General features: G+C 38.4%; 1 protein-coding gene across 2 annotated transcripts in view; it reads right to left on the bottom strand.

The window, feature by feature from the left end:
• The window catches only part of UBR2 (ubiquitin protein ligase E3 component n-recognin 2), a 57,817-nt gene extending 37,497 nt beyond the window's left edge, over positions 1 to 20,320 (bottom strand). For both annotated transcript variants that reach the window (XM_050316738.1, XM_050316737.1), the window contains exons 1-9: positions 20,194 to 20,320; positions 15,250 to 15,509; positions 12,351 to 12,429; positions 10,230 to 10,343; positions 7,307 to 7,434; positions 6,212 to 6,350; positions 4,519 to 4,581; positions 3,181 to 3,301; positions 536 to 643 (exon numbers count right to left, since the gene is read on the bottom strand). In XM_050316738.1, coding sequence (XP_050172695.1) covers positions 536 to 643; positions 3,181 to 3,301; positions 4,519 to 4,581; positions 6,212 to 6,350; positions 7,307 to 7,434; positions 10,230 to 10,343; positions 12,351 to 12,429; positions 15,250 to 15,509; positions 20,194 to 20,271 — 1,090 coding nt within the window. In that variant the 5' untranslated portion in view covers positions 20,272 to 20,320. The remainder of the gene's footprint in view (positions 1 to 535; positions 644 to 3,180; positions 3,302 to 4,518; positions 4,582 to 6,211; positions 6,351 to 7,306; positions 7,435 to 10,229; positions 10,344 to 12,350; positions 12,430 to 15,249; positions 15,510 to 20,193) is intronic.
• Between the last annotated feature and the right edge of the window lie 2,919 nt (positions 20,321 to 23,239).

Raw genomic sequence — 23,239 nt, 5'->3', positions numbered from 1 at the left:
CTCAAAATTACAACTTTTCTAGCCAACCCCATTGTATCAGTCAGACTTTTAAATTTTCAAGGGCTCTAATATAACAGAACAGTAGTTTTCACTGAATGTTCTCAGAACACCTAACAATACCTCATGAATACAAACACAAGTCAAAGCAGAAAACCACTGCCCTATCTCTTAAAAAGAGGTATTTTGGTAGATATGATGCAGATGCTGAGATCCTATAAAGCAGACAAACCCCAAATTGCTCTGTTTTTTTTTTTACTCAGTTTCCCTTAACTGTGGCTGTCATCTGCATCTTCAAGTCTGCCTTCATTTCAGACCACTTTAAAAAATTAGTCTAAAACAGACCTCATCTCCAAATGGTCTGTTCTTTTCTTAAATAGACTTGGGAGTGTTATCATGAAGGGACAGATTATAACAAATCAGGCAAATTTATCTGTAATACACAGCAGTAAAACTGATCAAACATTACCAGATATAGCACAGGGAGAACTTATGCACAGTATTCTTTAGCATTTTCCAGAAGATTGAGAAAACTCACCTTTCCACAGTTTAGAATCATACAGCATCAACTTATCCACAAGAGAGGAATTTTCACCATCTGGCCCTTCTTGTAAACCAACCTGACACAATATTCGACGAAGGCCATCTTAATGAAGAGAAATGATACAAGTTAGTTATAGCTTAAACACAAACATATGTTATTTTGACATACTGAAATTTTCATAAAACACAGAAGTCATCACACATCCTTCTTTTCCCTGACAAGTGAGTAACACCGCTCATATTTTGCTGATAGACACACAAATATTTCATACCTTGCAAGCTTCACACTTGCCTTATAGGGAACATAAGGAACATTGTGAAACTTGCCAAACACAGTGATCTGTTTCAAAGTTATCAAACAAAAATGCGCTTCCTTAAAAGTGCTATTGACTTACTAATATAAAGAAGAGTTACACAGGAGGCTAATTTTCTAGTTTTTATTTTCCTGTTTAGTGCCCTATCAAAAGGAAAATATAATTCATAAATGAAATTACTCATATATGAGTTTTTTGTTTACACTTAGGAGCTGGTATAATTTCAAACCTTCTCTATGTATTTTTTCTAATGGAAAGCAGTAATAATTGTTATTATATAAACATGTAAGTTATTATATGCTTGCAGATGAGCCTGCATCTGCAACAGAGCACAACGCTGACACGCTCATATTAAGAATGTTCAACCTGGCTTTGCACTGCAGATAATGCATACTCCCTAAGAACTATGTGACTTACAGAGGCTTTATTTCCACATGCTGTTTGGCCTTCTCAGCTTCTTAGGTAGAGTGGGCAGTGGCTTAGTGCTGTGTATACCATCCCATGGTACAGTTCTATAGTCTGAGAACCCCCAGAGCAGTTTGGGGTTATTCCCTTTTGCCTTACTAAGTTCAATTCCAACCAGTGTTATAGAAGCAACAAATTAATGGAAACCACTGCACTGTTCAACAATTATCAAACAGACACTTACTCCTGAAGAACTGACATTTGCTAGGAAGGATGTAGTAGTCAAACTTCTGATGAAGTTCCATAGCAAGGTTTTTTTCCTTTTTTTTCATGACAAGAATTTAACATTCCTTTCACAGCAATCATCCAACCTAATTCCGTGGCACAGCAAATGCTATTGCCCTTTGTTCAGGGACATTTAAGTGTAACCACTTAAGCAGTGCAACTCTATCACCACACGTTAAGAAAAGATTGAGCAGAATTTAATAGTTGTTTGGGTGTGTTTGTTAAAAAGCTAAAAAAAAAACAGACTCAGGAGTACATTGCAAGACTGCATCCCAAGACGTGTAAGGTGGTTCAAGTACTTGAGGACATAGGTCATAGACAGAACGTATGTGTGCTGTTTACCATCAAACATGCTTTTTGCCTTTCTGAATCACAAAGAACATAGCATTTAATGAGGTGAACTCCTCAAACTTCAAAAACACTACACACACAGAGTCAAACTAAACTTTCTTCTGTAATTTGAGACATCATTAACATATTCAAGTTACTTTTTTCCACTGGCATTTAGTGTTGAAAATTAGCGACTGTGTCACCTGGTACAAATGACATGGCACAAAACTGGGCTTAAAAAAAAATCAGAAAGACAGTGCTTGCCTACATGCTTCACTAAAAGGAAAACTTATCACAGAAATCAAATATCTTCATAGCTCCTTTCTATTAATACCTATGGTTTGCCAGCAACACTGGTAAATAATTGAACAAACTGCTACCATAACTTTTGTTGAAATGCTTATGTATATTTAAAAATTAACTTATACAAACATAAACTACTTATCTTACAAAAACATGTTACAGAGGCCCTGTGCCTAAAATCTTGACTAGCCTTCCAATTACCAGTCTAATAAAAGACATAGTCTCTGAAAAAATCTTGCACCTACGCAGAACATAAATGCAATATTACAGCTGCATGTGCTTTGCTAATACTTCTTGCTAACATTTTTCAGATGTACAGAACATAAAATGCACGGGGGGCTGTATCTACATTTCTACATATCAGCAGTTTGACACTTTTCCTTTTATTTCCCCTCATACGCCATACCTTCACAACCTTAAGAGTTACCAGGACAAAGGAAGAAGCAAGTCAAAACAAGCACAGAGCAGTTCCATAAGGACTGATAGTGTGTATCTTGGTTCCTTTAAGAAAACTCTTTCAAAAATCTGATTAATACTTTGTTTGCTTCTATACTTACCAAAACCCTCCACACATCCTTGCATTTTCTCTGTTGTTCTACTTAGCAAAAAATCTGAAGCAATCACTTTCATCATCATTCATCAAATTACTTCTGAATAATTTTTTTTTATCTAATCAGACAGGTTATTTTCAGCTTACTGCATTCATTTAAAAATGCAGGGACTGAAAAATAGCTTTTTGGCACACTGCATCTGACAGTGAGTCTCAGCTTCTGTTCAACAGCAACTAAACAGAAAAGACTATGTAAGACTGGTAGCACTTTCACATGGAAGTTAGATTTCAGAACAGCACTCCAGCAAGAGAAAATAGAATGAAGTCTGACAAGTTATTAATAGCTTTGCCTTATACATTACATATCTGAACTAAGTGGACAAAATTGCTTCAGAAAATCAGCTTGACTCATAAATATTCTCTAACTTACGCAAAAAGTTCAAGTTTGCCCACCTGAATATCCAATAACACTTCCAAGCCAAGTTAGGAGCTTCAGACCAAAGCTCTGATGGGCAACAATAGACGAATGCATAACTTGTACTTTCAATGGCTTTGTCTGACGACTGGTATTTCTCTTAAAAAGAAAAGGAAAAAGAAGGTAATGCATAAATTAATGTGAGGACTGGCATATATTTCTACACAGAAACACAGCATTCCTATGACTAATTTCAATCATTTATAATATTAATACATATTCTAATGTATTCTAACTCATATTCTAATCTCATGATTACTAACACCTACATAAAAACCCCAAAAAACCCTGAACTTTATTTACCCTATTAATATTTGAAGGACCTTATTATGCAATATCAACATATGTAGGTCAATCCATTTTCCACCCTTGGCCTCTTATCAACATACACACTGATCTGCTGCATGGTACTGATAAGCAATCCCACGCACAACCTGAGACGGCCATACGTGTTTGTTCTTCACAACATGACATGCAAGTCACACAGCAGCCCACCACAGTTCTCAAAAATACAAATGAAACGCACTGAGTTAGAACAAGAAAGAAAGTATTTTCCCTCATCTCTGTGTTATAAACCATAATAGTTAGATGTTACACATAAAAGTCATTTTTTCTTTGACTGCGTGGGCACTAAGTTAAAAATATGGCACAATTTTATCTTCAAAAAATAAGCTAATGCTTTCAAAATACCTTAAATCATTTAAGATCAGTAAATCTAGTTGCAGTATTTGGTTTTCAGTGGTAGAACTATTATACATAAACAATTTATTACATATGATTAAGTACTGCACTGTTTAAGAAAAGTTAAACAGAAAACATTATTCCCATGTTCTTACATGGAGGAACCTTGCAACATAGAGATATTATTAATATATACATATATAAATGCAGAAAAGCAAAATGAAATTGTATTTGTAGTTTCACAATTCAACTGGGATTCAATATAGGAAAAAAACTAAAATAGTTTAACTTCACTGATCTGAACTGGCATGTTCTGAAAGATTACATTTGAAGTTCCTGATCATGTTCTGTTCTCTGAGGGAAAAAGTTGTCTATGAAATTCTTTTCAGAAAATTATTTTGGGTGCAAGGTGGGCCATAGTAGAAAAAAAAAAATGAAAAAAAAAGAACAAAAGAACATAAATCTATATTTTGATAACCCTACTCTGCATATTGTAGATAGTATCTCCAACACTTTGTATTATTAAAATATAAAGATGCATTACGATAACAGCATCAGAAAACTGTGTCGCAAAGCCTCTTCTTGCTTAAGATGAGGCAAATCAGTAGATAATACCACTTACCACCATCACTTACCACTATTACTGATTTTGCTTGGTCACAGTACTGGAAGTCTCCATATCGAACAGACCTACGTCCCTGTGAATTCATAAAGATGTAACGTTACCACCAGCTTCGAAACAAGAAGTTCCAGTGCTGTGTTTTACATTAATAAAAAAAGACAACAGTAAAAGCTTCAGATGCACAATAAGCACTCCTTCTTTCATACTATTTTTACTGTTAAAGTACTGTATATGTTACATTCTTGGATTTCCAACATGCATCCTGTACTTTTAAAAACAAAACAAAATCATATGCAGTCATCTATTATACTAAATTTTCTGTGTATGGCATTCTTTTTAAGATGTAACCATCACACTTTTTTATTTCAAAATACTGAAAACTTATCTTTAGTACGAATGCATAAATCAGCTTTGGTAGAATTTGAAGATATTTGAGACATTCCAGTGCCCTTTAAAAAGCAGATACTAAAGCCAATGGTCTTTCAAATATACACTTAAAGTACTTGCTTTATTTCAAAAGGAAGTTTTTCAGTCTTTCTGTACTGTCAATAGATACATCAAAATAGACAGTTGATTGAATTTACAGTGTATTATAGACAGAACAGCTTACTTATATTTCAGATCTAGCCTGATGACAAATCTGCTTCAGGCATAATATTCTCATTTCTTTCACATACATGCACATATATATGTATGTGTTCCTGTACGTATTTAAAAGTAGGACAGGATCAACAGCAAGGAAAGACCTAAGAGCACCCTACAATGCACAGTATGTGTCCAGGTCAGCACATATTTGGTATCACAAAAAACCAAAGTACTGATAATACAAAACCAAAATCTAGTTCAGAGGTCAGTAATATAAAGTGGTTATATTTCCTTCTCCACTGGCCTTCTTGAAGCACTTTAAGTACCCAAACTGACATTCATATTGCCATTTTGGAACAGATTTCCTCCTCACACCACACCCCCAAAAAAACCACAAGGCAACAAACCAAGAGAAAAGGACACTCATTTTCATGGCAACTGTGTATAAGCTCATTGCACAAATAACAAGATGCAGTTGTCCTACAAAGCATTCCTTTCTTAAAAAGATACACAGGAGCCACAACCACAATACAAACACAACTTCTGAAACCAACATACTAGTTAAAATTATATTCAGCATATAGTGATTCCGAACTCATTGTTCTTTCTTAATACTGTATGAAATGCTTCACCTCTTCCTGCCATTATAATTTGACAATTATAAAAAATTAAATGAAATTAAATTAATAAAACCCCACAAACCACAAATAGTTCCATGAGCACCAGAACAAAAGCATTCAATTATGGATTTTAACCCTCACAGTTAACTGTTGTTACTCTGAGAAGCATTTCCTACGCTTGGAGCACATATAGGGGCTCTTTCAATGGCAGCTCCCCAGTGTATAGTCAGGGATGGGCCAAAGCAGTTGCCTGTCCTTGACAGAGGAATGAGAAACACCCTGCCATCTACACTTAGAAGACTTATGGGAAAACATTTACATTGAAACATATATTCAGTGTCAGGTATGGTTTGGATTGGCCCATGAGTCAAGACATTTTACCGTGGCATGACACACAGGGCTCAATCACATTAACCACATGTTTTGGGAAAACAAACTGTAGTCATATAAAATAAACATTAGGGTAAAGTAATTAAAAGTTCTAGCAATTAATTTACTTACATCTCTATCTACTGTTGTTGCAAAACCAATGGCTTCCTTCTGTGTGCAGTTGACAGCCTTCTGAAGAGTATAAATAACTTGTTCATAGGTATGGACTTCATCATTAAACAGCATACAGTAGTAAGTGTCACTCTTCTCACTTCAAAGCAAGGATTGAATTTATATCATTCAAAGAAATGTAATTTAAAAAATCTTCTAGTTTAACACAGTTTTCCACCAAACAGACAACCCAAGCCTGGGCTTCCTTTGCTAAACTGCAACATATCTCAACAATTTATTTGAAAAGGGTAACTCCTGTCCTCTATAGGAATGTGCATCTTTCCCGCAGAATTAAGTCCAAAATTAGCAAAATCTCAAGACAATATTTCAGTCTGAGTTTTATTTTTGAACATTTGTTGATTATGAATTGACATTTTCCTACTAAAGAGAACACATTTCCTTCCAGTGCAGCTGTGCTCATTACATTCCCCCATAGCTTCTTAGAGATTTCAGCAGTCTTGGCATTATTTTGCCACACCTGTTTTCCTGATATTTCACAAAGGTCTATTAAACAACAAAAACTTGGAAGTTTCTTAAACAAACGAACTCCACGGTCCTCAAACCACAACTTATTAAGCTCACAGGTTCAGTTCAATCTGTTGATTCCCATCACAGCATTCTTGCTCATAAAACACAGAGTAAAAGCAGATACTAACAAGATGTCACAACTTAATCCATAATAGCTGTGATGCTACAATACACTTAAGTATTCTGTAACGCTTCAAAATTTGTAGTAAGTGGATCCCCAAAAGCACAAAATACTTTTGCCACCAGAATATCAGTAACTTTGATCATAAGACCCTTTTCAATACTAAGACAATTAACATATGGGAAAGAAATTGTTCCATCATTGCTATGAAGAGAAATATGTTTTACAATCACAAAAGTAAAAACTATGAGAAATACAAATGTATTACAATTATTGTAGCCCACTGCCTACAAAATACTTCTGAAAATTTTAGGAAAGGCAGAAAAGATAATTAAAATCATAATTTTTACTTTCAACTGTAAATATCTGCAAGCCTTTAAAAGGTAGAAGACAAATATTATACTTACGTCATTTCTAGTCCAGGCAATTCATTTTCCTTTTCCCATGTTAATATATCTACTGCATATTTAAATGTGATGGCAAAAATATTATAAGCTCTAGCTACCATATCTTCAGGTAAGTGCACAAGAGGATCCTGGAAAATAAATATAAGTAGGAAATGAGAAATTAAATAACATTCAAAACAAACTCTCAAATTTGCACCTCTCTTTTATCAAAGATGATGTAAGCATTTTTAACAATGTCTTTCTTTAAATGACTTCTCATTTGAAAGGAACAGAGTCAATAATCATCCTGTTTTCTTTTTCCAGTTCTACACTGATAATCACCAAAGCTCTAATCTGACAACCAATACCTGAGTGCTAACTCATCTTTGATTTACGGAGACATTTTCACACAATGACATTTACACATATTTCTTTGTTTTCACTCTCCCTGTTCTCACTCCAGCACAGTGAGATAGTTCTTCGGAAAAACTTTTAACCTCAGCTGTATAAAATCTGCTTCTTCTGCTATGGCTTCAAAAATGTGATTTCAAATCACCGTATCTTTTGTTCCACTTAACAATATTAGAAAACCGCAGAATACAAATGACCACGCATCTACTGTCCTGTTATTTAAAGGCACCAGTCTTATCCCAGCTTATACAACATGCAGTACACTGGCATTGTGATTTATGATGCACGTCTCTTATATGCTGTGGTATATAAATAATTAAATGCTGAAATGTAATGAGGTGTTTCATAATGATCAGTCCACGTCTCAGCCTTGCTCAAAGAGAGCTGCTCCCCCCACGTCTGTGGACTGTGCATCCATTTGTGCCCATTCTGTGCTCTCCATTAAACAACTGCAGTAGTCACTACAAACTCATCCTCCTCTCTGTTACAGAGCAGAATGGCTGCTGCTGCAGGTGGAGGAACAGAAATGAGGAAGGGGAGGACGAGGAGTGCTGTCTCAGTCTGCCAAGTCAAACGGACTGCTTTTTGGAGCAGCAAATGAGAACCACTGCCAACTCCGAATGAGGTAGTGCTGGTACCACTGCTGTTTCCCTCCAATCCATTTCAAGGATTGTGAATAAAAAACATGAAAAACCTCTTCTCTGAAGGGAGTTGTCTTCTACTATTTCAAATTTCCAAGAACAACTAGTTCCTCTTCTACAAAGCTTGAAAGGGAACACTGCGTGCCCTGTAGGTCACCTGGACGTACGCTATGCACTGGGTCATAGACTCAATTCATCATTTGCTATTTTGAAGTATATGTAACTATTAGCCAACTAAATATTTAACAGTGGTCCAATTTCTGTTTTAGGATTACCTAGTATCAAATTCTGCATTTCACTACAGCTTATGTTTATAAAAATGGTCACAATAATCTTTTCAGGACTTACGCCTGCATTATCTACAGGAAGCTCTTAGCAGACAGCAATTCACTTGTACTAGTAAAGTTTATCCCCCATCCCCCAAGACTCCTTGGGAATATCTGGAAGCTTTACAGGACTGTTAACAACTGGTATTCTTCTTTTTTTTTTTTTTTTCCCCTTCATTTAAAACTCTATATAGAGTATGGAGAACTATCAGCCACCAAAACCAAAGGCAAACCATAAGCAGCAGCACTCCCTCCATTCCCAGCACTTTCAACAAAGACGTATCTGGGCCAGGCAGAAAACAGGCTCCAATAATGCTCAACAAATGATCCTTAATTTACCTCAAGCACAACTGCATAACATAAGAGATCTCAATCCACGTTGCTCATGGGGAAGAAATACAAAGGCTGTGTGGTACGTTCATTTCTCTGTCACACTCACTGTGTGAGTATCTTTGGACACAGAAGTTGCAGTCCACACAACATTTCAGAACAAGAGTTTCCTAAGGCTGCCAACTAATGTAAGCTGGCATGTAGACCAAGTGGTGAGTCCAGCAGCAGCACTGGAGTTTTAGGGTTGAGACAGTGAGAACAGACTTTAGAAGGACCACTATTACTGAAAATACAATTACAGTTGCTTCATTTAGACCATCAGATCAGTAAAAGTACTGAAAACCTTGTCTTGCATTTTCCCTTTAGAAGAATCTCACAGTAATTATACTATGTAAGAACACAAGTGAGTGACTAGACCACAAGCCCAATTAGCCACACTCACTCCTGAGATGTAATAACAGATGCAAAGAGTATAAGCAGAAGACAGAATGCTTCCTAGTCTCCAGTAACTTAAAACAGTAATACTTCACACACCAAAGATGGTATCTGAGATTTTAAATGGTCATTGATAATTTTTCCCTCCATAGCCATGATAAATTTCCTTTTGAACACACATAAACTTTTTAACAATGGTTTTTTGCAACAGTTAGTCCAACAGCTTGAATTCATACTGTGAAAAGTGGTATGCCTTTTTGCATTTAATATGTCCAAGCTGTTATGCTATGATTCTGTGGTGATGATATGTTCCCTATTTACCTTCTCCATACCAAACAAGCTTTTAGAAGCCTCTACCTTACTTCCATCTCCATTATGACTTTCCTGTAACAGCAAGTTACTTTGATTTTTAAAATCTGTGTACCCTAGTAAGAATCAGAATATATGTTGCACAGATAGCTTAATTTGGCTTCTTGGTGCACATGATTACACAGGTATTTTTGCATGTGGCAGAATCCCTTAACCTGACAGAATATACAGAAAAACCAAGCAGCAGAACTAAAGCTGCAGAGATGACCAAGAACATACAAATTGAAGACTTTAAGTAGGAAACGCAATTCTGAATAACTTCTTAAGTTTGACATTAATTTTTTCTAACAGTGTGGTTCAAAGAATAAAGTTCCTATCATCTCTCATGCATAATATACAAGACTAAAAATAACTTCATATGAATGATTTATATATATGCACATACATATACACAGTTCATGTTTTGAAACATGATGCCTCTCTTGTAATTACCTCTTCTTCTGCAGTCTCTGAAGTGTAAGGTTCATGCTTTTGACAGTAAGGACCTTCCTTCCAAGCTTCTGTATCACCACAGTCACAGAAGCCTCCTCCACCTGATGTTGTCATCTAAAATTATTTAAAAACAAAGCACTTCATATAAACATATGCATATATATATACATATAAATATATACGCACATTAAGAAAGGAGTAGTCACAGCTAAACTACAGAAGCATGATCACAAAACCTGATAGCTTTAGACAGTACCCTGTTAAAATAGTAGTGAAACCATGTCTACTTCTGTGACAGCTGAAAGCTTGTCTACTTCATCAGTGTGCCTATGTCAAAAGAAAAAAACCTCAACAGCAAAACACCTTCAAACACCTCCATTCTGCCCTGCCTGAAGGTTGTGGATTTTTCCTGGTTTTCAGATGTTCTGAATCTATTACTTTCAATGGCATCTGTACTATTCCAAATTCTCACATTTTTAATCTGAACAAAGCTAAATCATTTCACACATTGCTATTACACAGTGCGTAAAAGATGTGCTTTATGGTAAAACGAATTGAGAGACAAAACTTTAATTGTTCACATAAGTTTTAGTAAGCATGGAAAAAAGGTTCTTGAAAATTATAACAATATATTTACACTGTTTTACAATAACAAATAAAAATGTAATTATTTTAATATATAAAATATATACAAGTTTATATATTATGTATATGGTAATATACATAAGATATAATAATAATAATAATAATAATAATGGCCAGTCTTCGCAAGCGAAGATCCAGGGAAGGTCTTTCCACCTTCCAGCCTGCGCATTGGATTTTTTAGGTGAGACACAGTGTGCGCGGAACTGAGCCCACCCTTTAATCCTAAGGTTCATCTGCCGGGGCCAAGCGAGCTTGGACAGTGGCAGCGAGGTCCTTAGGACGTAGGTGGGTTGCCTTTAAGGGCTAACGAGCCCCACCTGCCCGGGAGTGGCCCTGACCGGGAATCGAACCCGGGTCTCGGCGGTGACAGCGCCGCGCCTTTACCACTAGACCACCAGGGGCTCCTTACATAAGATATAAATATATAAAATATTCCATATATTTATTATTGTAAATAAATAAATAAATTTTATTTTAAAGCTAAGACCACTTCAAGTTAATAAGTGTAATAATACTCTTTTTGCATCATAACTATTAACTGATTCACAGAAGAATTCTTCTTCCATCTATTTTTGACATACTGGTATATTCTATACATACAGGTATCTCCTACAGTATCAACAAAATTACATGGATATTTAAAAGAACATTTGCTTACATTTTTTTATGTCACCTAGACTTGTTAATTCACTAGGTTTGCACACTATAAACCTACCTATAAGAAGTGAGCTGATATCAGCAAATCTGGTTAGGTTTCTTGAGTCAAATTGTACTTGTTTTTTTTTCTGAATCCTAGTGCTCAGTGTAAGCAGGTATTGATCAAATTTACATTAACAGCAGTGCAGTATTGTCAAAAACAGATTTACAGAAAAGTTGCACTGGTAGTTTTCACTTAACTTCTTAGTTTAAAAACACATCAAGGACTTCTTGGCTTGCTTTGTATGGGTTTTTTTAACTAATCTGAACTACCAATAGTAGTATATCACTAAAATAAACAGCACCTACAGATTTAGTTTTCTATTTTAACTTTACATTTAAAAACAAATAAAGGTCCTGGTATTGTACATCATTCGGTAACAATTCAGATATTTAAAGAAAAAGTTTTAAACAGAAATGGTTTCTTAAAGGTTTTTCAATAGCTTTAAAAAATAGACAAACATAAAAGTCAAAACAAGTTGAAAACTAACTCCAATGCTGTAAAAGTCACTAAATTTTATGTTAAAAATAACATAAATTTGTAAGTTTAGTTGTTGTGCATAAATTTTCTTGCTCTGTATTTTAAAATGTTAACTTCCAGAATTTACACTCAGATCGAAACACTAAAGTTCTTGTAAGATTACTGCAGACATAATTTCAAACTTTGTATTCATGCAACATTTTGAAATTATGTATACATTCTTAAACTCGAAACAATGAGTTTCATGCACATACAAAATTACTAAAGGCTATGTCATATATTCCAGCAGTATCACTAACCCTGTATCGGTGCTCTCTATGAATACTTCCAAGAAAGCACTCCATGCATAACACACAAGTTGGGTCAACTGCGCAGTCTCTGAAAACAGCAACAACAGAAAGAACAAAAAAAAAAAGCATTTAACACTCGTTTTTGCCTTTGATTATACATTTTACAACAGGTAATTTTCCACTATCAGCAATATGAATCTTCTGACTAACGCATATATTATTCTAAAAGAGTGAAGGGATGGCCTCCAAAGAGAGGGAAACAAATAAACTAGAAATAAAAATCTGTTCTTACAACAGAAGGGGCTTTAAAATCTCGTGTGGGTAGTATGTCTGGTTGGGTAATATAGACATTGCCTTCAAGAGGTGAGACAAGTATATAGGCAAGTAAACAGATGAATTACATAACATAGGACAGGTAAACAGTATAAACCCAAGCATGTTCTCTCAAGTACACAATACAAGCATTAATGATCTCCAGCAATCAGAGAAGACATTTTTTTCTCTGAACACTGCAAAGGAAAACAGCACACAACAGATTAGATCAAACCTCTGCTTCCAGGTTTAGCCTTACAAGCTCACTGAAGAGGTGCGAGAATGCAATTTCCTCAACCAGGAGAGTCAGAGACCATAATAAAGTCCTGTCTACAAGCATTGCACTATTAGACAGAAGTAATATTTTCAGCAAAAGTGGGTAAACAAATAATGAGACAATTATGCATTACATTTAACCGTACTCCTGAAAAAAAACACTGAAACCACATGAACTTATGTAGTGTAACTGACTTTAAGGCACGCCAAGATGAAGGGAGTCAGGTCTTGCAATGTAAAAATAACTGCAAAGAGAACGTCTGTCTTATGATGATTATCATCAAAACAAGAATTCATAGAAACAACTTATTGAGTTTAAAAGAAAACACCAAAGATCACATGAAATGTTATTATCAAAAATTCTTTTCATTTCATTTAATCAAATAAATGATGGAAAAATAATTGGGCAACCATGACTTACTATGAAAAAAGTATCATTTTTGCATTTGTTTTCTCCAGAGGAGCTACTGAAGGTGAAAATGTCAAAGCAAAATTATACAAAGGTCTTCCAGTTTTTGAATAGTTTATGTTTATGGCAATATTTTTTAAAATTTTTATATATATATCAAAGTTTAAAAATTAAAAATCAAAAAATATTAAAAAAACACTTAATGCAACACTGTGCCTACAGCATTTGGGAGATCAGTTCTGCAATACTGGGTGTTGATTCTTCAGAACTGTAAACCTATGGCAGTGTACTTACCAACTCGGTAGCATTTGCCAACTAATTTCTCAAACAAGTAAGTGTGTTTACATATAAAGCAGAAGCAGACCTGTAAGCTGCACAACTGGACACAAAAAATCCACTGCTTTTAATGTATTTTGTGGACTCAGAAAACAACTCTTTGCTGTATTCCACAAAAGCTTAAATTAAGTTCTCATTACTCTGGACAAGATGGCCTATCCGGACACCCTTTTTAACCTGAATGACATTATGATCTGCTGTATTTAAATAATATTAATATTTAAATAATTTCTCTCCTTAAACAGAGATGCTGGGTACGAACAGCACATTCACTCGTTCTCTGAATGCTACCAATGAATTATTCTATGTTTTCATCATACCTGACAGCATTTTCAAGGAAATACTTTACATATTGAGCTGTTGGTCTTGAAAAAGCAAGTGTTTAGAAGAAAATTACAGAATTCCCATAGTTTTCATTAGTTCATATGTACAGTATTTGATCATTAACATACTTCTTCTAGGTTGTAATGCAATTTGACTTGTATTAAAATAATAGTTCTGAAGTTTGGATTTTTAGTTCTTTGGGACCACATTTCATGAAAAGGTACTGAAGTACCTGTGGAAATTCTTTTTACAGCCTCTGATAGTCTTCAGCCTTCCTACCCAGATTTCTCTACTTTTTCAGAGGTTGAAGAAAGAACCTAAGCACAGCTGAAAGGAGATGGAGTTTTCTTAGTGGTCAAAAATATCTAAAGTACCCATCAGTTTAATCTCATCCATCTCAAGATAAAGAGGTCTCAAAACATTTTCAAACCCAAAAGGTCAATCAGATATTATGTTTCTAGAAGATGAGAGCATTAGAAGATAAAATTCTTCCACAATCATCCTGCCCTTGTAAACGAAGGGGATGGAAACAGGTAAATAAATCCTTGAAATAAAAGAGACATTCCCTCCCCACCACATCCCACCAAGTGTTTAAGAGTCCCAGTGAGTGGTAGAAACCAAAGAAAATGAGAGAAATCTGTGACAGAGAGGGCATAAAGTAAACTTAACTTACAAACAGTTCAGAAAAGAGAAGATGAAAATGAACCTAGAGCTAGTAATACAATGGCTTAAAACTGAAGATGTTTTTAAATACTTAGTTGGTTAGTAATTCCTGTTCTCTTTCAATAAAAGTATTTTTAGAGAGATCTAGAGATAGAGGTAGAGAAGGAACTAGAAGCTGGTATGCCTGTCTTAGCATCCAATGGATTGGTTTAACAGGTCATGGAAAGAGTCTAAAACACATCATTGACATTAACAGCTGATATTAAACACTCAAAATACATGCACATACACCTGCCCACTTACTTGTGATTAATACCCTTAAATCACCCTGACAGGTCACCCCAGCTACTTTCTTAATCTTGTATTTCTTTTGTACAGAAAACACCATACATTACACTAATTAATATTTTTCCATTTACAAATCTGTAGTGTGTTACTTTTCCCCTGATCCCACTTGAATGAAACACGTAAGGTTACTTTAAAAATACATTTGGGGTATTAATTTTTAATTAGGACAGTATATTATTATTGAAAAATGTTCCATGACTTCACAAATTATAAATACTGCACAATGTTAAGCTGAACTACCTGCAAGAGTATGTAGGCTCTCCCACTTTAAAAACGCGGCCACAGAGATGGGAAGGTTTGTTTGCTTGTTCCAGCTTTGGAAAACCAAATGCAGGATCTTCTCCACAAAGATACCATTCCATTGGTCCCAGCAAAACGTGTTGTGCCAGCATGTCTTCTCTCTGAGGGGCAGGGTTAGGTCCCCTGCAGTAAATTTTTGGTACATAATAGGCCAGATGTTGGTATACTTCTTTCTGAAGGTCGTTTGCTTGCAGCCATTTCTTTTAAATTAAAAGGAATGAGAACACAAATTCTTCATTAGTAAAAATACCAAACATAGTTATATCCATCTGGATTATTTTATTTCTAAATCAAAATTCTAAAAAGGTATTGCAAAACTAGAAAGCCATGCTTCCTTCAAAGTGTTAAATCTAGATGATCACAAAAGGTAGGCATTAGGAAAGGAATAGTTTGTTTCCCTTGCTTGCACATTTTACCCTTCTGGCACACAAAATTCTTTTCAAAAATACAGAATTTAAGAAAAAAAAATCATAAACATTTTCTTCCAGGATGTACAACCAGTAAAATGTCCCAACATTAGCAGTGACTTTTTGGATACGGTCTAGACTATGTTGGTTTCATTTCCCTGGAGTGCAGACAGATGCTGCCAGCTGGGGACACAGAGGATCAGCAGAAGCCTCAGCTGGCAAGGAACAGAGAGAAACAAAAAATACGCAGAGAATAGCAAACACAGCATCAGGTAAGAGTCCATTTCTCATTTAATTTCAATAAATTACCTGTGAATATAAGGGAGTTTTGGTTTCTCCTAGTTCCAAAACAACTTATTGAAATTACTATTTCAAGTGTGATGCTAGATCCATGAATTTTTGCATCAGGTTTGTGTGGCAACGTTTTGGTAGCAAGGGAGCTACAGGGGTGGCTTCTCTGAGAAGCTGCCAGTAGCTTCCCTCATGTCCAACAGAGATCCAAGATGGACCCACTGCTGGCCAAGGTTGAGCCTGTCAGAGATGGTGGCAGTACTACACTGGAGCAGGAAAAGAGTGTCAGGAGTCTTCCCCTTGAGGAGGAAGGAGTGACAGAACAACTTGTGAACTGACCACAACTCCCATTCCCAGTTCCCCTGCACTGCTGGGTGGGAGAAGGTAGGGAAAATGTGGATGAAGTTGAGCCTGGGAAGAAGGGAGGGATGGGGGAAAGGTGTTCTTAAGATTTGGTTTTATCTCTTATAACCTTACTCAGACTTGACTGGTGATGAGTCTGTTTTGCCCATGACAGTAACTGGTGAGTGATCTCTCCTGTCCTTATCTCGACCCACAAGCCTTTTGTTTTATTTTCCCTCCCCAGTCCAGCTGAGGAGGGGAGTGAGAGTGGCTTTGGTGGGCACCTAGGGTCCAGCCAGGGTCAATCCACTACAAGGTCTCCTAGTCAATCAATTGTAAAAAAACAATGTTGACAGTTTTTAAATGGCATCAAACTACTGAACTGCCCTAAGCCACTGAAAAACTCACAGCTCCTCCTAGTTTTTTTTTCCCTTGTATACACACACGGAGTAAAAAAAATCCTCTAGGACAACATTTGTTTTATTTCTGCCAAATTTAGAAAGGTTTAAACTGTAAAGTAAGACTGCAAGGTTTTTATAATAAACAAATGGGAGCAAGCACATACTGCAAGTGTCCACTGATTAAATCCTTTGTTACATAAACAGCCTTAGTGTGCCATTTCTCATTATAAATATGACAAGCAGATGCCCTCTGGCAACTTGAGGAAAAGAATTCAGAATCAACCTAAAACTGTACATGAAAACCAAGAATTAATTATACCAAAATAAATGGGTTTAGTGATCCAATGTTACAGCTTGATTTACTCTGAATTATTTATAACTTACTCCAAAGAACTTATGCTTGAGACAACACAGTGGTAGTAAGTTCTTCAAGATAGAGACATACAGAGTCAGCAGAGCATCTGTGCCATTGCAAATTGGCTGAATTTTTGCCTTTGTTTTAATATAGCATAGTATTTTCAATACTAGGTACATTTTCTAAAGTAGAACTTCATACTTAAAAAAACCCTATTTTGTCAGGGTGCTTTCCTCACTTCTCTTTTCCTAAGTTTGACTTCCTAAAATCATAATTGATCTGCTAAGTCTTTCTATATTCATGCAGCTTTGAAGGTCAAAGCCCAGGTTTTTTCCAAGGAAATACGTGGGAAAAGGCTGCCAAAAAGCCAATCTAGAAGTTTACAGATAATCTCACCATTTCCACCAGGATTCCTAGAACTCCACATACACACACACAAAAAAAGTAAAGCTTTCATTATTAAGACTTTGACTTTTTTTTCCCCCAGATCATTAATCTTTTCCTCAACTTTCATTTGCTGTGCCTAGTATCTACTACCACCATGAGCTGACCCAATCACAGTAGCACTGACCTATTTTTTACCATGATTTCCATTTAGTAAGTTCATTTTTAGATTATTTTCTACGACATATACTAGTTATTACACCTGCATTTTTTTTCAGGAAAATATCTTTAACTTCAGCCTTTTAATTCAGCAGTACATGACTAATTTCTATCTAGAAAATACACAGTGCATATTAGCTGCACTACAAGCTCAGGCACATACCCTGCCAGAGAAAATTCTTGTTCCTCGAGTAAATGGCTTTCCCATCCCAAAAATTCTGGGAGTAGTGTCTGAAAGTTAGGTGTGGCAACACTGAACGTCATCACACCCAAATCTCTTTGTGGACCAGTTCCATACGCATAACTGAGCATACAGTTTTGAAAATCAGAACCTGGCTGAAATAATATTAGAAGGAAATCCAGGCTACTAGGACAAGGAAACAGATGTCACTCCTAGAGCTACCAGGAAGGAAACTCACAGTGCTGTTGTGCACACAGAACTGTTACTAGAAATAAATACATGTGCCCACCTATGTTGCACTGCCTTTCTAAATAGGTACCTGAGAAACATGGAAACTCCAGAAAAACTACTCAAAACTTTGGAATTTGTTCTTTAACAAAAGCATTTTGCATTTAGGCAAGTTTTGAGTTAGTATTTGTTTGTCTATCTTCTAGCCTGAAGTCACATGTAAGAAAAGGTAATGTTCTACTTGAGAGAAGAGAGGTTTTTATTAAAAAGGGAAGTGTATTCCTCCTCACTTCCTCAGACTTACTGTCCTGCAGCAATTTTTAAGTGCCCCAGAAAAAAAAACAAAGACCAAAAAGCACTGATCAAACAACATTTTATATAAGCAAATACCTAATGCTCCACCAGCTTTTCCATTAAATCCACAAGTATCATAGTATCTCTAGGTAAGAGATACTGGCAGAACAAAATATATAATAAAAATAAACCATAAAAAACTCAGTCCGCTGATTCAAAAGCTAGAAGGTACAATTTATGTTTTTCTTAGCTACACAAATAAATCCTTGCAATGCAGCTTCATGTTCTGTTAAAAATAATGCATTTTTTTCATTGCTGTTCTTTGGAAGTTTATCATTAAGTTGTTGCAAGGAGAAGTAAAGCCTAAAGTGCTGCAACTATTGCTTTGGGCTGGTATTGTTTTGTTAATAGTGGGGTATCAGCAAAGTAATGCAATCAGCAAAGGAGGCAGAAAAACAATGTTAAAACCACATCACAGATTTGAGTGATAGATCTCAGAATTGGAGCTTGTGCTGGTGATGACAGAATAAAAATGAGAGAGAACTGACTATATTTAAGCTGGCACTTGTAAATAGAGTGAATTCTTAAATGTATTCCACTTGGTGCACATTTGGCTTGGGTTTAACTGCAGTGTGACCCAAAAAAACATCTGCTATTCACACAGGCAAGGTAGTTTGGGCTTAATTTGGACGACTTTATAAATGTTTGATGGAATTATTTGGTTTGGGAAGGAAGACTAATCCTGGAGCTAAACTAGCTAGAATATGGCTAATTGTGCACATTTGCTCATCTAATCATACCTTTGTCTGTGCTGTAGATATACCAGCATAATCTGAGGATAATCTGAATTATAACAGTCTCTTATTTTCATTTGGAAAGCAGCCAATGTAATTCCTATTGAAATACACACAGACAGCTCTTCAGGGTTTTATCCTACAGATATGCACACGAGCAGTCTCTGTATTTTAACATCTCTGTCCAGTTCCTCAAATGCACAAGTGTCTATAAGGACAGATATTTATGCCAGAAACAAAAGATTCTCTGAAAACTTTACCCTTGAGACTACACTTCTCTTCAACTACTCCTCGTAAAAGCAGGAAAACTATCTCAGCAGAAGTAGATTGCTTCCAACTCAGCATATTCTACGATTCCATTAAATGTTACACTGATTTTACTAACATTTTCTCTACACACATCCCATTCGAATGTTCCTAAGATTAACTACTGCAAAATCTTGCCAGAACCGTGTCTTAAACAGTGGGGAGGAAGGAAGAATCCTGTAATGACTCCTCAACGCTGTAAAGCCTATTTGGGGACAGACACGCACCTAAATTAACAGCGAGGGAGTGGAATCTCCAGCCGAGAGAGGAGAAAGGACAGCAAGGGAGGCGGAGGAAAGGAACTTGAGGAAGAGGCGAAGGAAGGGGCGAGATGCCCGGCCGCCCCCGGCAAGGGATGGCCACGGCCACGCGGCTTCCAGGGAGCCACCTGCGCCAGCCGGCACAACAGGAAAAGCTGGCTGCTCGCTGCCATGGATTTCGGCTGCTGCAATAGCGACACCGGCGACAACAGCGGGCTGAGGGCACAGTGGCACGCCGCTGCCAGCCAGGGGTGCCCGCACAGCCAGCCCGGGCAGGGACGCCACCCCTCCCTCGGAGAGCCTGCTCGCCCCCAGGAGCGGCCTCGCCCCGGCCCCGGGAACGGCCCCCCAAGGCCGGTGCCTCCCGCGGCCTCCGAGCCCCCCTCGCTCCCTCCCTCCCCGCGCCGGGCCCCCCGCCTCACCACGGCGATCTCCTCGGCGGAGCACTCCAGCAGGCTCTTGTCAATGGCCTGCACCTCCGCCTCCAGCTCCGCCGCCATCTTCTCCGCGCTGCTGCCCCTGCCCCGCGCCGCCGAGGCCGAGGCCGAGGCCGGGACAGCCGGAACGGGTCCCGGGCGGCCGCCCAGCCCGGCGAACACACACTTCCGCCCCGCCCCCCGCGTCACCGCCCGCCGCGGCGCGTTCTGGGGGCTGCAGTCCTGCCCGCCCTGCCGGGGCTGCCGTCCTGCCCCGGCACCGTCCTGCCCCGGCACCGTCCCGCCCCGGCACCGTCCTGCCCCGGCACCGTCCTGCCCCGGCACCGTCCTGCCCCGGCACCGCTCTGCCGGGACACGGCGCCCAGCCTGAGCGGGACCGCCTGCCCCGCTCTTCTCTCAGAATCACAGAACGAGTCAGGCTGGAAAGGTCCGCAGTGGGTCATCCGGGCCAGCCTCCCTGCTCAAGCAGGGGCATCCTAGAGCACGTGGCACAGGATTGCGTTCAGGCTGGTATTGAATATCGCCAGTGAGGGGAGACTCTCTGGGCAATCTGTTCCAGTGCTTGGCCACCCACACGGTAAAGAAGTTCTTCCTCATGTTCAAGTTGAACTTCCTGTGCATCAGTTTCTCCCTGCTGCCTCTTGTCCTATTGCTTGGCAACACTGAGAAGAGCCTGGTGCCCTCCCTTAAGATACTTTGAGACATTGATCAAGTCCCTTCTCAGTCATCTTCTCTTGAGGGTGAACAGGCCCATCTCCTTAGCCCTTCCTCACAAGAGATGCACCAGGTCCTTAATCGTCTTCATAGCCCTCTGCTGGACCGGCTCCAGGAGTTCCATGTTTCTCTTGTTCTGAGGAGCTCAGAACTGGACACCGCACTTCAGGTGACACCTCGGGTAGGACTGAGTAGAGGGATGGATTACCTCCCTCAACTTGCTGGCAATGCTCTTCCTAATGCATCCCAGGATACCACTGGCCTTCTTGGCCACAGGGGCACACTGCTGGCTCATGGACAGCTTGTTGTATACCAGGACCCTGAGCATGTTGTCCCCTAGCTTGTTGTCCACCAGCCTCCCCCACTTCAAAGTGATGCCTGAGACTGGGGGCATCTTTGGTCTGGCTGGCAAAGCCAGGTGCCCTCCACAACTGAAGCACCCGTGTCAGCACTGCCTGTGGGTGAGGGGGTGGCAAGGGCAACCCAGGAGGCCCCTGCTCCCTGTGCACAGGTGTAAAGAAAATAAATCAGTAAATTACATGAATCTGGCAACTACAGCTTTAGGACAAATGTTACTAAACAGCAGAAGTTATAAATCCTTTTGCACAGACGAGCCCATGCCCTGGCTCCCAGAGGGCCACCCAAGCTGCAGTGTCATTTGCTCACTCAAGTAGGGATCCAGGTCTGAGACTTAAAACAAGTCACCACCAACAAACCCAGCAGTCATCCTCTGTAACTCCATTTCAGCTCATACAGGCTCGGTGTCTTACGAGGCCTTTCCAAAAACCTGTTGTACCACTGCTGTACCTACGGGCTTGCCTTGCCCCTCTGTAATTACAGCTGAGCCCAAACCAAGCAGACGTGTCTGACCATGTGTGAAGCCATGGGGCACCTGAGCAGCTGCTGGAGCCATGCTGAGGTTTAAAAACACACCTTCCTCTGCTTGCTGGCAACTTTTGTGTGGACCTAAGCATCATGCACAAACTAAATACCATTTCCACCTTGCACCCCCTGTCAGCCTTCATGGCTGAGATAAGGACCCACCCAGCAGGAGCCTACTCTGACAAATCCTGTTGAGGAAGTCTCTGCTTCAGAGAATTTACACTTCCAAAACCAGACAATGCATGGGAGAGGAATAAACAGGCAGAAAAGGCAAACTAAGTTATAACTGCCTGCAGTACTAGCCAAAGGCAGCCACAAATGTTACCTTTGCCAAACAGTACTAAGTTACAGCAAAACTGTGCATTGAAAGAGAGTTCCACTTCACATCTTCTATCCCTTAATAATTTTTGATTCTCATAATGAGTTGCATAGTTGCTTTTTCCCTTTTACATCTCCTTTCTTCTTCCTTCTCCTCATTCTCCTCTCAACTAATAATTTACATATGGAGTTTCCCAAGGGAGATACATTATATCTGTCCGAGCAGTAACAAAACATCTATGGCCATACATTGATATAAGAAAGGGGATGGGCTGTGTGCCATCTCCTGGCTACTCTCAGGAAGACTGAACCTTCCGTGCATCAGAGGGCAGCACCCCACACTCCTGTGTTACTCACACCTCGCAAGCACTTCTTTATGAAACCTCAAGAGTTTATAAATCATTACATTGACTTGCACACTGGGTTTGGGAGTTTTGGGGAATTCTGAGATGAAGGAAACAGACATACTTCTGGAAAGACTGATTGCAAGAACTGAAAAAAGATGGGGTTAGCCAGTGCTCTGAGGGAATCACAGAACAGTAAAAGGAAAGCCTTGAGAATATTAATTTCACCTTCTACTATTCTAAGAATATGGATAATTCCCTTTGTATGTACCCTTACTATACGCAGGCTACATATTTTTACTGTATTTATTTTTATCTCATTTGTCACTTTTTAAGTAATGGTTCTTAAAACACAGAAAATAATTATATATTCCTTAGAAGATCAGTAAAGCCCATGCTGCTTCTCATTCATGCGCTGTTGATGCCTAAGGAATACAGAACACGGCGCTTCTTTGGAACACGGCACAAGGTGAAAGAAGGCTGTATGACTTAATTGTTTCTCTTTCTGGGCTGCATGAAGAAAACGTTCGAAAATTCTTGGGATTTAGTAATGTGAAAAGCATCTTAATTTACCTTAGAGAAGTGGGCAACCCAAACAGAAATTAGACCGCAAAGCCATTATTTCAATATGAGCATAACAACTTCCTGGATATCTTTTCTTACAACTTGCGGTAGAATTTTCCTTAACTTTTAGCCTGTGCCATTAACTTTATAAGCAAAGATATTATTCAAATTCAGGAATAATAATTAAGGCTGAGGAGACTGTCTTTATC

This window comes from Myiozetetes cayanensis, unplaced genomic scaffold (genome assembly GCF_022539395.1).
Source record: "Myiozetetes cayanensis isolate MyiCay16 unplaced genomic scaffold, myiCay2020 scf2-11, whole genome shotgun sequence".
Taxonomy (NCBI): domain Eukaryota; kingdom Metazoa; phylum Chordata; class Aves; order Passeriformes; family Tyrannidae; genus Myiozetetes; species Myiozetetes cayanensis.
This window is presented reverse-complemented; position numbering and strand designations above follow the sequence as displayed.